The sequence below is a fragment of the Cynocephalus volans genome, chromosome 15 (genome assembly GCF_027409185.1).
Source record: "Cynocephalus volans isolate mCynVol1 chromosome 15, mCynVol1.pri, whole genome shotgun sequence".
Taxonomy (NCBI): domain Eukaryota; kingdom Metazoa; phylum Chordata; class Mammalia; order Dermoptera; family Cynocephalidae; genus Cynocephalus; species Cynocephalus volans.
In genome coordinates this window covers 55,988,511-56,004,053 of record NC_084474.1, presented here as the reverse complement: position 1 = coordinate 56,004,053, position 15,543 = coordinate 55,988,511, and the positions used below count along the sequence as shown (strand labels likewise).

The window sequence follows — 15,543 nt, the reverse complement described above, 5'->3', positions numbered from 1 at the left end:
GGAGGTAGAATTCTTAACGACTACAATTTTTTTTGGAATGATTCCAAACCAAAATGGCCCACAATCTATGGTGTTGTGAGAGTTCTTGCTGACCCTCACCTGCATGTAGAGCAGATCTACGGCCCCTCCGCAGTCCATCAGCATGGAGTCGAGGGATGGATCCATATACCTGCACAATTCAGGAGCGTCAAATTAATTCATATGACATGGCTAATGGGCACGCCAGAGAGTAAGTGCTCTCCAACGTGGTGGCCTCTGCCTTAGGAGGCAGCACCCCCTTTTCTAACAAAGCCACACACCTATACTTGCTTAGCCTTCAATTTGTCCCTCCACCTCTTCTGTTTCCTGTTTTCATTATACTGTAAGCTCTTGCCTGATGGGCCTTGAGAGTAAAGACGCAAAAAATAAAGCTTTAGGGGAATGGTCTGAATCCCTGTTTGGGCTCAGCCTCACTCTTGGGCACCAAGTCTTGGATTCCCTTTCCACACCCAATACCTGGCACAGTCACCTGCCCCATACGTGCCCATACCATATCTGCTATCCTGTACCCAGTCCACCTCGTCTGTCACCTAAGCTGTTCTGGGGACCTCCTGCCCAGGCTTTCCACCTCAGTTGTGTTCCCTCAGTCTCTCTCCCCACATTCTAAACTTTCAGACTCCCATAGTCCCAGGAGTTAGATCATTTATCTAACTGAAGGAGCTGAGTCCTTCTCCCTTCTCAGGGTTCCATGCCACAAGATTTTGACCGTTTCTCGGAATACTTTCAAACAGCTGTATATAAACTTGAAATATCCTAGTTTTGCTCAGAATATCCTTCCAAAATTCAAAGCCACAAACTGGAGCTTTAGCAAAGTGTCACAAGGTCAAGCTAACTACTATTCCTAGATTTCAAAAACACCTTTCTTTACAGATTCTGTGCTCAGATGACTGAATAACTCGGCTGGGAGAGAGTGAACCTAAATAGCAGCCCAATACTGCCATGGTAATCACTGGGAACTACAGATTAGAGGATTGGGAGAGGGTAAGTGTCCTGCTTCCCACTGTTATTTTCTGTTCGTTTGCTCTCTATAGGACCCCCTATTTCCGGGGGAAATAATGGTATCTTCTGCAGAGGGACACTTGTGTCCTATCAATCCAGGAATATCGGTGGCCCTGGGACATACTCTTTAGGAATGTAAGCCTAATACTTAAGAGTTCAAATTCATTGCAAATTGGCTGAGCCCACCTTTTGCCTTCAGGGAATACCACAGTTCAACAGATGAATCAGACCTGCTCGTAACCATCAACAAATTTCTTCAATTAATACAGTCAGTAACCAGGGCAAACCCACAGCCAGCCATTTCTCACTATTACCCATTTCAATCCCCTCTCTGCCCGTTTTTCAAGCCTTACTTTCTTGTTTGCCGCGGGGTAGAGATAAAGAACGCACGGCCACCTGGAATGGCCCTGGAATGTTCCCATGAGACCAGTGGAAGTCATCCTCCATTTGCTATTTTTTAGGACAAACACTCTGGTTCATTTCACACTCCCTCTTCTTCATTACTTTCCAGTTAACCTTCCGCCAAGATCCTGGTCTCTCCTGCTGTCGGCTGTGAGTGGATGTGGTGTGACACTGACAAGCTCTGATCAGCAGTGGTCAGACATCCCCAAGCCCCTCCTGTCACCTTAAGCACTTACTCACCACTTTCTGAGCCCGACCTTGCAACCTTCCACTTCAGAACTCCAAAGGCTAACATACGGGAGTTCAAAGTCTGCCAATTTTTTCATAACTGGAGGAAGGAGAAAGGCAGCATTACTGGATGAAAGAGGACAGGTAGTTTATACACAGAAGCTTTAAGATGAGAAAGTGAGACATTATTGGTAAGAATAAAATCACAAAACAATATTTTCTTGCATTTACACGAAATTTTTAACTTTCTGAAGTTCATTCAAAAAATAAATATTATTTGATCCTCATAAAATACCAGCACCCTGAGTAGGGGATATTTTACACTATGATATAGATAAATAGAAAAGTCCACAGATATCCAGCACCTTCGCCAGCACACAGCTCCGAGCCACTGAGCCAAACTCTTTAACTTCCAACTCAAAACAACCTCCCCACAGCTTCTTGAGGATGTATATTTACAACTTGAGGATAACTGATACCATGTCACAACTTTAAAAACCTTGTAATGTCTAGAACATATTGGAGAGAAAAGCAAAAGCTATGTGTATCGTATTGCCATCTTTCACTATCTCATTACACTTTTTTGTAAAGAATAAAAATGTATTTGTATCATCTACATTTTATAAATAGTCCTCGAAAAGGAGAGACGATGCTGTGGTGGGATATCCTGATACTTGGAGTCTAGAACTGCATTCACAAAAAGGTTGTGGCATGGCTGGTGGTCAGGGGCCAGGCCCAGGGGAAAAGGGGAGAGGGACATCAGGACAGGGACTGTGGGAGGCACAGAGGAAGTGCAGCTACTGGAATGATCTGAGGTCCTGCTCCTGACCGTGCCACCTCTCTGAGCTGCTCGTCCCCCACTCACCCTGAACAAGGACGCAACCTCTCATCCCCTGAACCTTTGGTGCAGGGACTGAGAACAGTGGGAGGGACCACACACTTGAGGGTGAGGGGCCCCTCAGCTGTGACTCCCGCATCCACTGGGCTGAGCCCCTGCTCACACCCACCCACCCCACGTCCTGGCTGCCCTCATTCCTCTTACCAGAGAGCTTGTCCTCCTTGCAAAACCGAATGAGAAAGAGACCAAAGTAGCTCAAGAGCTCCCGACACAGTCCAATTTTGTGTGACACCACCTTTAACCAAAGACAAGCAAAAGAAGGGAAAGTTAAGCGTGGCCACTGTGCTTCCAAACTGTGACATGCAGAATTAAAATTGCCTGTACACATCAATAAAACATGCTTTCATGGGCTAGTGGGCATTCAAAGAAATCTTTTTGGAATCTAAAAATGGTATATAATCATTTTAGAGAATTTAGAAATACATAAAATTAGAGTGAAGAAAATAAAAATCAGTCCCACAATAGACAGAGACTGGCCTCAGTTGAGGCTGGTTGTCCCATTTCAGATGTGGATGCGTTTCCCCAATCATCTTGGTCTCTACTGTCCCCTGGAGGGCAGCAGCCATTCTCCACCAACATCTGTCCCGCTGTGATATCTGCCCTGGGGCTCACACATAAGTATGACTTCCTCTTGTCTGGATTACCAGATACTGGGAAAAGGGTCATTCTCCACTGCTCAGCTAGCGTATAAAAGTGCACGTGCTACTATCTTCCTTTGGCACCCAGGCCTGCTTCTCTTTGATGTTTCTTGTGATGGTCAAGTGTAATTTATGATGGCGTTTGCTCAGTGAAAACCTCAGATCCCAGGCATGGGCTGCCTTCATTTCATATTCTTCTTCGTATCAAAGGCTTTCATTTCAACCCCAGTGATTTCATTTTTGCCATCGGGTCATCAGGCTGTAACCTCACACGTGCATCCATTCACGTTCTCTTAGCAGGAATTCCACACCACCACAGGCTATCTCCCCCCACCTACCCAGCCCGGCCTCTCTGTAACCCTGGGATGGCAAGTGATTTCTTTGCATTCCCAGTCTTAACTCGCGAATCACCTTTATAACACACGAGGATTTGCCTTCAAAGCACTGCGCACGAGCTGACTCTAACCACAGCTCCCAATTCTCTAGGTGGCAGTTGTACAAATGCCAGGTGCAAAGGGATACTTTTCTTGTTAGGGATTTGTAAATTATCTCATGATGCAGTCTGACCAGGCAGCTGGTATGAGTGGATCTTCCCAGCATAGCTTTGGAAATAAACAAGAGCCGAGGAATGGTTTCACTACTTTCACTCAACGTGCATTCGCGTTCTTTCTATCATGCCCTTGCAAAACACCCAAAACCAAAGCACATGTTCTTCTGTGCATGGGGGTGAGTGAATGTGTGTGGTAGGTATTAGAGTAGTAAAGATATCTTTTCCTAGAGTAAACCTGACCCATGTCCACTCGGATTAGATTTCTCGCTTTTCTGACTCATTTAGTGAAATCAACAAGTTTACATGCCATGGCAGACAGAGAAGTGGGGGGACAAAAAGGAGACTGGAGAAGCCTTTTATAATTCATAAAGACATAAATGCAAACACCTTCTTTTGAGAGAAGTGAGCATCGCAAAAAGAGACACAGTAATATTTTCCCTCTTAGCAAATGTTGATGATGACTCAAAACAAATACCATCAGTAAACTACAGTAGCACTAGATTTTTAGTTTGTTGCCAGCCCTTAAAGAGCAGGAGGGGGTGAGGTGGACGGGGGAAGCAAAGTGTGAGTGGCAGCAAGTATGCTGGGAAAGATGCAGAAAAATGTTTTTAATTACAAAATTTAAATTACAGTTCTGGGCAAACTAGAGAATTCCCCAGTCCCTGGAAGGGAATTGACATCTACGGCTGGCCAAGTGCTCACTTTTCCTTTTATGGAAACTCTACCACTTCTAAGGTAGAACCTCCAGTTAAACTTACCTAATCTAATGATGTCAGTGTCGTGGGTTTGAATTTCCCACAAGCCAATGTGATTGGAAGAGGAAAAAGCATGTTTCCCAAAGACCATAAATGTATCTCATCAAATCTATGCTGTTAATTTCAAGGGACACTGGACAAAACAGATGGTACTGTGGAACCCTGGACTAAGCCCTACTCAGTACTTATGCAGCACTCCCTCTAATATCAATAACACCACCAATAGTGATTAATAACCATACTGCCCCTGTTTAGGGAACATGAACTATTTCTATAATCACTTAGACGTTGTCTTGAAAGGTTAAGCAACTTAACCAAATTCACACAGCTACTATGAGGCAGTGCTAAAATTTGAATCCAGGGCTCATCCTGACCCCAGCAGATAGGAGACCCCAAGCTACCACCACCACCAACTTCAGCTGTAGGTATGGCTGGTTTGACCTGTGAGCCCAGCGTGTGAAAAACATGTCAATGATGATGTCTTCAGGCGGGCAGGTGCTCTCCAGTTCTGCACAGTCCCCACCATTTCCAAATTATCTCCCATCGTGAGGCTGCACCCAAGTTTCCCGTCTGGCCCCGGACACATCTGAGCTTGTGGCCTCCACTCTCACTATTACTGTCCTTCTCCCCTTCATTTATGTGTCTGTCTAACACTTTGTAGGTCCTGGGAAGTCAATCTAGGAAAATGTGTTTTTGTTTCTTGGGTATAAATCCCCTCACACATCAAGGGCCTTTGAGGATTTTCAGAAAGACTGTCTGGAAATTAACACAGAAGATTAGCAAGGCTGGAATCAAGGAGACTAGTTAGGGGCAGCTATGAAATGTTGAGGGCTGGAACTAAGGTCAGGGCGTGGGGATGGGGTGGAGGCAATGGAAAGGCAATGAATATGAGAGAGCTTTGGGGTACAGGCTTAGTGGGACCTGGGGGTGAAGGAGGAGGGGCCTAGGAGAACTTCTCCATTGATGGTCTCAGCAACTGGCTGCTGCTGAGACCATTCAACCATGCCAGAAACACAGAAGTCTAGACAAGATAGGGGTGGGATGTACTCGGTGACTTTAGTAGAAAGAAAGGTCCAAAATAGTCATTCTTGGGCAGGACCAAGATCTAGATAATGGGTGTTTCCTAATCCAGGGAAGCAAACTGCTCCTCTCAAGCCAGGAGGGCAAGGGCAGGCTTGGACCTCCAGGCTGGGAAGAGGAGTCAGATGCTGACTGGGTCTTAGGTAAAGGCAGCCTGAGGGCAGGAGCCCACCAGGGAGCACTCCCATGTTGTGTCCCAGCTCAGAAGAGGTCAGAAACCCTAACCCCAGCATCCCAGAAACTTCCCAACTTCCTCAATATTTATAACTCTTTATTCTCCTGTATGTTTCTCTGGAAGATTAGAACTAAAACCCTCCAAAGGAAAAGGGCCAGGAGCCAGTCCTTAGGAGCAGCATGTGGGTATGAGAAGATAGCATCCCCTCTGCAGCCCAGCTGGGCAGAGGAGGAAAGGTCGAGAGGCAGAGCTGGGGACGCCACATCCAAAGAAGACAGGATGCTTTCTGGGGCTCGTCCTTGTAATGCTCAGAGAGTTGACTAAAACTGTGCCTGGTATTAGACCTGACAGAGACAGAGCACCGGCGTAAGTTTTCCCTGTGGGGGAGGAGGAGCCTTCCAGAAATCCCATCACCCTCAGCCAGGACCCGTCACCACCCACCAGGGTGTGGCCTGTTTCAGACTCATCTAGGTTCTGCCCTCCCTCCTGCTCCCAACCATGGGGCATCCATTAATTAGGCAATTTGCATATTTCCAGGCCACATCCCTGGCTAAGTTCCAGGGAAGTGACAGCAGCTATAGGAAGCCCTAAGAGATCTCTGGAAAATCGATGCCCACAGGGAGGGTAAAAGTCAAAGAGACCATGGAGGATTGGCTGAATCTCAGGGTCCTTGGTCAGTCTCCCAGTAAATCTCAACACCTCTGCAGAAAAGTCATCCACGGAGTAAAGCAATAGACAGAAAGCTTCCAGAAATAACAATATGCTAGTCCCTGCTTTTCAAACAGAATTATTCCTAAATTCAAAGTTTACCTCCAGGACTCTTTCAGCAGTATCTGATGTCAGGATTTCAACTTTAATACTCCTTCCATCGGGCAGAAATATATTCAGAGAAGCTTTTTCGGTACTGATGTTAAATGTGTTCTGTAATCAAAAGGAAAGCAAAATAAACTTCCACAGTATCCTTCAAACTGCAAGTGAACAATCAGTAGCTTCCTGTCCCTGGAGCTCTTCAGGCATACAGCACCTGAGGCACACAAGAGCCCAGTGCAGATATGGGAGGGGGCGGTTAGTGGTTAGAGGGGGTGAGGAGGGGTGTGGAGAGGGGCTGAGGCAAAGCAATAACATGAAGCTTGAATAATTTCCAAATAAACAACATAGCATCCATTTTGGAGGAAAAGGTTTTGATAAAATCCTTTATATCCTGGATAGGCTCAGAATTAACTCTCCCATTTTTGAATATTTCCAAGCATCCCTAAAAGTTCATATCTCAGATACTTTCTGACACTAAATGTGTGGGGTTTTTCTTCGCAGCAACCAGTTCTTCAATTCTTGGATCCCAAGTGGGTATCCAACAATGCAATCATAACACAGTTACCTGGAGTTAACATCAGATGCCCAAGTTAAAGGGCTCAGTTTCACAAGACTGCCCCACTTCAGATTTCGAGGTTAAGAAACCTCGAAACCCTCCAATACCATGGGCTGTCTTAACACATTTTAAAACATGTGCTCTTTTCAATTGAATATAACAACCAGAGAAATCTTTAAATTTCTCAGGGAGATCAATGTACTTTGGTGATATTCTGCCCTGAGGCAGAGAAATGTCTGATAGCCATGGTGCTTACCCAAGACAATCCATACATGGACTCTCCAAGCTCTAAACTTCCAACAAACTTAATGATGGGCCCTAATCACTTCTTTATAAGGGAAATGGAAAACATTCTTAAGAGGAAATAGGAGGGCCGGCCCATGGCTCACTCGGGAGAGTGAGGTGCTGATAACACCAAGGCCACGGGTTCGGATCCTATATAGGGATGGCCGGTTTGCTCACTGGCGGAGTGTGGTGCTGACAACACCAAGTCAAGGGTTAAGATCCCCTTACCGATCATCTTTAAGAAAAAAAAAAAAAGGAAATAGGGAAACAGTCACTTCCCAGAGCCCCCAAGCACAGCCACAATGGACAAAACTTCCTGAATAAGTAAGTTGCCCCTAACTTCCCAGGCACACAAAACCCACTCCAAATGCCTTCTCAGTCTTCTTTTTCTCAAACATGTAGTTTCACACGGGGCCCTAGAACACTCCAGTTTAAGAACCAGGAACATAAAAATGTCTACAGTCTAAAAACTTTTGTTTTGCCTTTTCAATAGTCCCTTTACCTCTAAGGTGATCACAGGGCAAAAAGCCAGAGCATAGTAAGTCGGAGGAGATCTAGATACACAAAACAAGGGGGATCAAACAGGGGACAAGGGTGGGTGGGCTACCACCATTCTAAAGTATCTCATTACATCAGTGGAACAGAGGGTTCTGGATCCAGGCTCCCGAGGTTTGGACCACACAGCTCTTTAACTTATTAGGTGAGTGCCCTTGGACAAGTTACTTTTGCTGCAGAAGTGATAATAATAACATCTCCCTCAGCAAGCTGTGAGAAATAAATGAGGTACTGCACATAAAGCACTGGGGCTAGCCGGTTAGACGCCCCTTCAGAGGCAAAACCCCTCTTATTACTGCAGCTTGGCTTTGGCCATCCTTGATAGAGGCTTTCCTTGGAAGGGCTCCTGGAAGGTCACACATATTCATGTTTTTAATATACTGTGTCTTTACCCAGAGGCAGAAAGACGCTCTTGGGTATGCTGAGCCCCGGAGAGCCAGGCCTGGAGCATATGATTATTTGGCAATAAGCACTTGGAAACTGCAGGCTGCTGCACTCATCCCATACAGTGAGAATACCCAGGCAGAGAAACCACCTAATCCCTGCTTCTTGGGCTCCCTTCATGGTCTGGCAAATCCACAAATCACCACTGCTCATTCCGGTCCTGCCAGCCTCCCACCAGCCCTGCAGGAGCAATATTGCTGCAAGCTCAGCCAGCCATTTCTCTCCTGTATTTACTGTAGCTTTTTACTACCAATAAATCACTCTGGCCCTGGAGGGGTCAGGGGAAGAGTCTACTGGCAGTGGGAGCAGACTCACCCCAATAATAAGTGTCTACTGCTTCCTTTCCACTAATGTCAGGCCTGAGTCTCCCCAGACCTCGAGATGTTATGTTTGTTGTTTTTTCCTCCCCAATGGGAAAAATGAAAAAACAAAAACTAGAGTATATATAATCTTCCCTCCCTACCCACCCCGGAAACCTGCAAATACCAGCTTAGATGTCACTTCCTTTAGATTTTCCAGACCATGGTACCCTCTGTCTCCCAGTCAAACACTCATCCTGTGGCAGTGCCCCCAGCCCTCTTCTCACCAGGTCACACATAGAAAATGACGATATTTGTACTACACACTGGGATAAGTAGGCACGAAGCCACTGCAGGTGGTGGCATGAAATCTCAACACATCTCTAACCCTTTCCTGGAACACGATCCAATATCATAGTGCTCGGTCCAGTATCACAGTGTCGGTCCTACAGCATGGTGCCCAGTCCTCTAGGTCCCAATTGTAGTGCTTGGTCATGTATCATAGTACTCACTGCATTTAAGACCATGCCCAGTGACTTTTATCTCCCCAACAAGATAGTAAACTCCATGAACCAGACTGGGTATTATTACTCATGTGTCCCCCATCTCTAGAGCTGTGCTGGCTCACAGCACCCATCCAATACATAGCTGTCAACTGTACAAACTATAAATGACAGGATAAAGAAGGACAGGGCATAATGAACACATGACCACCTTCCTGATTCAAACTTAATTTTCTTTTCAAAATCGCACTGTAGATTCAGAAAGCTGCATCACTACTTGCAAGAGCCTACGGTGAGTTATGGCAGAAAAGGCATGACATAAAGCCACAGTTTATAATTCAACAGTTTATAATTCAAAAGGAAGCAGAGAGCAAAAAGTTGGAAAACTTCCAACCTGGCCATGAAAGCAAGGGTGTAGCGCAGTGACCGTTAACTAAGGAAATTAGTACAGAAGAAAAGGAAAAGGGCATAAAGATTTAGAAAGTTTGCAGCAGCCTGGCCATGTGGTAGAGAATGAGAGAAAGGCCTTGAAAGCATTTCAGAGATCTTCAAGGTTTTGTCTTCCACTACAGGCTCAGAGGACTAGGGAGACAGAATGCCTCGGGGAACAGGCATGAGGCACCCTCCACAGGCTCACTGCCCAGGGCCACCTAGGGAAGCTGCTTCCAGCACCGACACCCTGGCTGCTTTGGCTACTCTAGCTATGACTAAATTGACCCCAGGTGTGGCTGGATCTGAAGCTTTGGAAAACACAAACCGGAAGCCTTGGCAGAGTCCATGTGGTGTTAGATCTGCAGGCTTGCAGAATGCCAGAGCTGTGGAGGTTTGGGAACCTCCACTCTGATTTCAAAGGCTGTATGGAAAAGCCTGGGGACCCAGGAAGAGATCTGTCACAGGGGTGGATTCACCACATAGACCCTCTGCTAGAGCAATGTTGAGCAGAAACATGGGGTCGGAGTTGCAGCAGAGAAACCCCAACATCTTCATGCCTAGTGAAACCGTGGGAACAGGACCGCTATGGAGACCCCAGATCTGTGGAGCTACCAGTGTGCGATGCCAGCCTGGGAGAGCTAAAGCATCACCTGAGACCAGGAAAGCCTTAGAAGTGGAGCTGCCTGAGGACCTGGAGACCCAACCCCCACACCAGCATGCAGAGGAGGTCGAACATAGAGTCAAGGTACATGATTCACCAGCTTTGATATTTAATAATGCCTGCCCTGCTGGGTTTCGGACTTGTCTGGGACCTGTTATTCCTTTCTTTTGGCCTATTTCTCCCTTTTGGAATGGGAATATGTACCCTATGTTTGTCCCACCATTGTATCTTGGAAGTAGATAACTTGTTTTGATTTCATAGATGGGACTTTGGAGTTGAAATAAGTTAAGACTTCAGGGACAGAATGAGTGTATTTACCTGTGAGAAGGACATGAACTTTGGGGGCCAGGGGCGGAATGCTGTGAATCGATTGAATTGTGTCTCCAAAGTTCATATATTAGAAGCTTAATTCCCGCTGTAACTGTTGAGGGTAGGAAATCCTATTACGGTAATTGAAAGGTAGGGCCTTGAAGAGGTGATTAGATTGTAGGACCATGCCCTACTGAATGGATTAGTAATGGTGGTCAGAGGTGTGGTTCTGAGGGCTTTAAAAGAAAAGCACATAAGAGGTTAGTCTCTCTCTGCTCTGCCATTTTCTGCCATGTGAGACCCCTGGATCGCTGTTTCTACCACCAAGGCTCTCACCAGATGTGTTCCCTGGACTTTGGACTTCCCAGCCTCAGAAACTGTAAGCAATAAATTTCATTTTCTAATTTTAAAAAATCATACTGTAAAACCTCCTTTATGAACATCTTCAGGAGCAAAGATACCTCTGTCCTGCTCTACTTTTGGAGGCAAATAGAAAACAATTAGAAGGAAAACCATCTGTGAAGAAACTTGACAACAGCCCAGAAGCTGAACCCCTGGGTTTTCAGAAGGGCTGCCAAGTGCAGTGAAAATCGCACCTGATGTGTCAGGAGGGCAGCAGAGATCTCGAGGTGCTGCGAGGCTCAGCATGTAAGGGAGCACAGCTCTGAGCCCCATCTGACACCACCTAGTGGCAGGGGAGGCTGGAGAGGTGTGCAGACACTCCATCATGGCAAAAGCCATCTCTCAGCATGGCTGGGAGGAGAAAAAGGGACTGGCATGAATAAAGGTGTGACTACCTCATAAGTGTTAACATGATTTAAGGGTATCAGTTCATTTAATCCTCAAAGCAACCTTACAATAAAGGAGCTCTTCTACCCATTTTCCAGATAGGGAAACTGACATATAACGAGGCTAAGTAAATTGCCCCAATTCACATAAATCAAAAGTAGGGCAGCCAAAATTTGAACCTAGTCCATCTCACTCCTGAGTCAGAACTCAACCACTAAGCTGATTCTGGTGATGTTGATCTTAGTCAACAGAAGGATTTAGAATGCCAGATCATGACAGAAGGAGGTGTTATGGCTTCCCTGCTGGGCAGACTGCTTGGGCTTTGGAGCAGAGTGGTAGTGAGGAAATGCTCTGAAACATGAGGTAAGATCCATAGAAATACAACAGATTCAACCGACTCAATGCAGCCCCTCCCCAACGCTGTGTGTCAGCAGACAGCTAGCTCACAAAGAAGAGTGTTTTCAAAACTGAACAATGACCTGGAAAGAACTAGCAAGGGACATATGCAAAAATCCTGCAAGAAAGGAGGAAAGAAATGTGCTTGAATAAAGGCAAAAAGAATCCCTGAAAAATTATGCCACTAAGCAGATGAAAATGATGGATGCATTAACAAAAACACGGCTTCTATGAACAAAGACCTCAAAGAGCAAAAACCTCAAGAAAGATGTAAGATAAAAGGGCATAAAAAAGAGCTGGCTAAGTTTATGGAAGAAATGGAAGAGAAAAATAAAGCCATTACGAATCTGAAAATCACATCAGAAGCAGCAAGAAGAGACACTGCAAAATGCAGCTGGGGACATAAGTCTTTTGCTTAAAGTTACAAAGGTAAAATACTAAGAGAACTAAATAAAATCAGGGAAAAACCTTTCCAATCATCAGAAAAAAAAAAAAAAAAAAGGTACACAAAGCAAATCTCTAAAACCTTGATACCCCATGAACTATTTTTAAAAAACACTGAGAGCAAAACCCATAATGTACTCCAAAAAGATGACAGAACTAAGGTCTAACTTACCTTTATATGTACTGATACAAAATAATCTGCAAGATGTAAGTTTTAATAAGCAATGTTCAAAAAGTGTGCCGAGTATGTGCTTATTTGTAAAATAAAATGTGTATATATATATATATATGTTTGTATATGCACAAAAATGTGTAGAAAGAACGCATTAAACTGAATTAACAGTTGTCCCTGAGGAGGGGGACTGCCGGGGAGAAAAAGGTACTTTTCATTTTCACTTTAGTGCTGTTTGAATTTTATTACCATCACCACACCATCACCACCTCAGCAACAAATTTTCAAAGAAAAAGAGAGTATGTGTATATTTAAACCACCAAGCGTTTGTGAAAACATGAACACAGCAGAAAGCTCTAGGTTCATTTCTCAGGTTGAGTGGGTCAGTAAATATATCAACACCCTAACCCCTGTTTAAACGAAATTTGCTCTAGTTTTTGCAAATCTGATGAAGGTATCATTCCTCCCCTCACTAGGAATCCAGTTCAATAGTATCATACAATAGTACAACTTCAGTCCTTTCAGAGCTATTCCATGCAGTCAAGCTCATACACACTGGCATAAAAATGTTTCCATAGGTACAATTAGACTGATGTACTAAACAAATGGACTTACTTAGCAATGTTTCGGTTCTAGGAGGCAAATGCCAGTGGTTCATTAACCCAATAAAGGAAAGGGGCTGCTATGTGTCATTCTGTTTACGCTGAATTTTCTCCATGATCCATTTACAATAAAGTTAGGAGCAGAGAATATACAAGAAGCAACAGCTGCTATGGCCCACATTGGCACACTTGGAAATCTCAGCTACAGAACTAGGGTCACAGACCCTACGGATCCCTTAATGATAAAAGCTGTAGTTCTTTTTCTACACTCTAAGGCTGTCTTTCTCATGGCCAGTTTTGAGATGTATGATGCTTAGACTGCAGGAAAAGATATCTGCTTATTTAAATGAGCCAAATGTTGAGTGACACACTTCATTTTCCATCTAGAATCTAAACCTCCAAAAGAACAGAATAGAAACCCATCTCCAATCTACTCGAAAAGAATATGTTTTACCCAAGTCCAGGCTCTGAGGGGCTGGTGGCCAGAAGCACGCACCTGCACACGGGCATGCACATATTGTTACCGACAGGCTAGGCTCAGCTTGCCCTCTTGTATTAAACAAATGACCCTAAAGTCCAAAAGTTGGTGTAAGAATTGGAAGGTTTATTCAGATTACTGGTACTCAACTAAATGTCTAACCAAGCAAACAAACAAAGAGAAAAGAGGAGCAGTGGGGTCCAGTTTATCCTAGTCCCAATTGGCGAGGCCAACCTATTCCATTAACAGTAATTGAAAAAAGCAGTTCTCCCCACTGTTTTCAGCATAAAGAAGAAAAGTATCAACTAGATTTAAATCAGAGAAACAAAGCATAGTCAGGAGCCCTCCAGGGTGCACCTATACAGAACAGAAGAGGGCTCGGAAAATCAGAAACAAAGTGTAGCTGGGAGCCCTCCAGGGTGCACCTACATAGTAGGGGATACAATCCAACCAAGCAGCAGAAGAGGGCTCAGAAAATCAGAGAAAGGTAAAGAGAACAAAGCATTGCCTTGTCAGAATTTAGGCCAGGGACTCCAGGAGAGAGATCTACTAGCAGCAGAGGCATGGGAGCAAAATAGTCCCAGTGGCTACTTGCCTCTTGCAGCTAGAGTCTTCTCTGGTGTCCAAAGTTTTCCAGTTTTTGTGCTCGCTTTGGCAGCACATATACTAAAATTGGAACGATACAGAGAAGATTAGCATGGCCCCTGCGCAAACTTTTCCAGTTTTTGCCAGTGATTAAATTAGGCTCTCGGATTCCAAAGTCATAGAAATAAACAATGTACCCAACAGTAAAGCAAGCAATGCTTTATTAAAAGAGGAGATAAACTTATGCATAAGGCGAGTAGCGACAGTAAAGCTAGCCTCCCGAGGGTCTTTCATAGGGAAAGGAGTTAAGGAGTATAGCCCAGCGTCACTGGAGGTGGTCCATTCTGTTCTTCCTTGTTGCGTCATGGGCACATGCTCAGTAGGTCCAAAATGGCAGTGGTGTTCATCATTGTCACCCCAGGAGGGTCATTGTAGCAGTCACCTTGATGCTTTGTGCACAGGTAGGAATTCCTAAAGGGGTCCTAAGGTTAATCTGTAACTTTTACAATTATAGTAAACAAGCCTTGGGGAGGGGGTTTGCAACTTAGTAAATATGTTTCCTCTCTTATCTCAGTCTGTTTTGTCAGGGCAGCCCATGGGGTAATCATTTGCCCAGGGGGGTCTCATGACTGAAGAGTGGAAAAATAACAAATTGTCCTCTGCAGGGAAAATGGAGTCAGTTTGGCTCACAGGCCTAGCCTTACTCTGTTTCAATATGGTTAACAAAGAGACAGGTTCTGCAGAGAAATACGGCCTTAGGAAGGAAGAGCAAGCTTACCAGCTGAACCAGTTTTAAAAACTCAATGAAGACATCACTTCTCAACACGTTTGGGTCCACGGTTACTGAAAAACATTGACAGCAAGCCGGGTTAGCACGGGCTGGGCTGACCCTTCTCTAGCAACCGCTCCCACCTCTAGGGGGTGCCCCATGCCTTGCCGGTGCACTGCTGTGCCCCTGAAGGTGGAGGACATTGTCACCTCTCAGATACAGGAAAATCCACAAAGCTTGCCTCCTGCAGGCAGCCTTGACAGCAACATGAACCCATCACACCCATCAGGGTGACACTGTTCCCAGGAATCTCACTTTACCCATGCACACATACTGCTCAGCATCCATTTGGCTGCCCTACCAGGATGATAGTGAAGTTCCTGCAAAGAAGCAAAAGCATCTTCAAACTTGGGTCTAGACTCCCAGCTTAGCAAAACACTTGGTAATTTGAAAAGTTTAAATCAACCAGGAAACATGGATTGAGAGCACCTCTTTGAATGATGGAGCTCTTGAGAGGTTACCAAACAAAGCCACGATAAGGCAGTCAGGGAAATTTAAATTGGTTTATTCTTCTATACTAATAAGAATGTTACCCCCTTGGTTTTGAAGCTCCAGACACCCATTGCCAGGTGCTGGGGCCAGAGTAGATGCACAGACACAAGGCACTGCCCTGCCTGGTCCCTCCTGTCT

General features: G+C 45.0%; 1 protein-coding gene and 1 non-coding gene across 3 annotated transcripts in view; one reads left to right on the top strand and one right to left on the bottom strand.

Moving 5' to 3' along the window:
* SNX31 (sorting nexin 31) overlaps window positions 1-15,543 on the bottom strand; it is a 49,645-nt gene that overhangs the window by 21,486 nt on the left and 12,616 nt on the right. The window contains exons 4-8 of one of the 2 annotated variants that reach the window (XM_063080098.1): window positions 14,863-14,927; window positions 6,575-6,685; window positions 2,711-2,801; window positions 1,681-1,768; window positions 100-169 (exon numbers count right to left, since the gene is read on the bottom strand). In XM_063080098.1, coding sequence (XP_062936168.1) covers window positions 100-169; window positions 1,681-1,768; window positions 2,711-2,801; window positions 6,575-6,685; window positions 14,863-14,927 — 425 coding nt within the window. Of the gene's footprint in view, window positions 1-99; window positions 170-1,680; window positions 1,769-2,710; window positions 2,802-6,574; window positions 6,687-6,991; window positions 7,015-14,862; window positions 14,928-15,543 lie in introns of those variants that run through there. The other variant, XM_063080099.1, reaches the window with a different exon arrangement.
* Window positions 14,142-14,248, top strand: LOC134364289 (U6 spliceosomal RNA). The gene has a single exon (XR_010021831.1). It is a non-coding gene; the product is annotated as a U6 spliceosomal RNA (small nuclear RNA).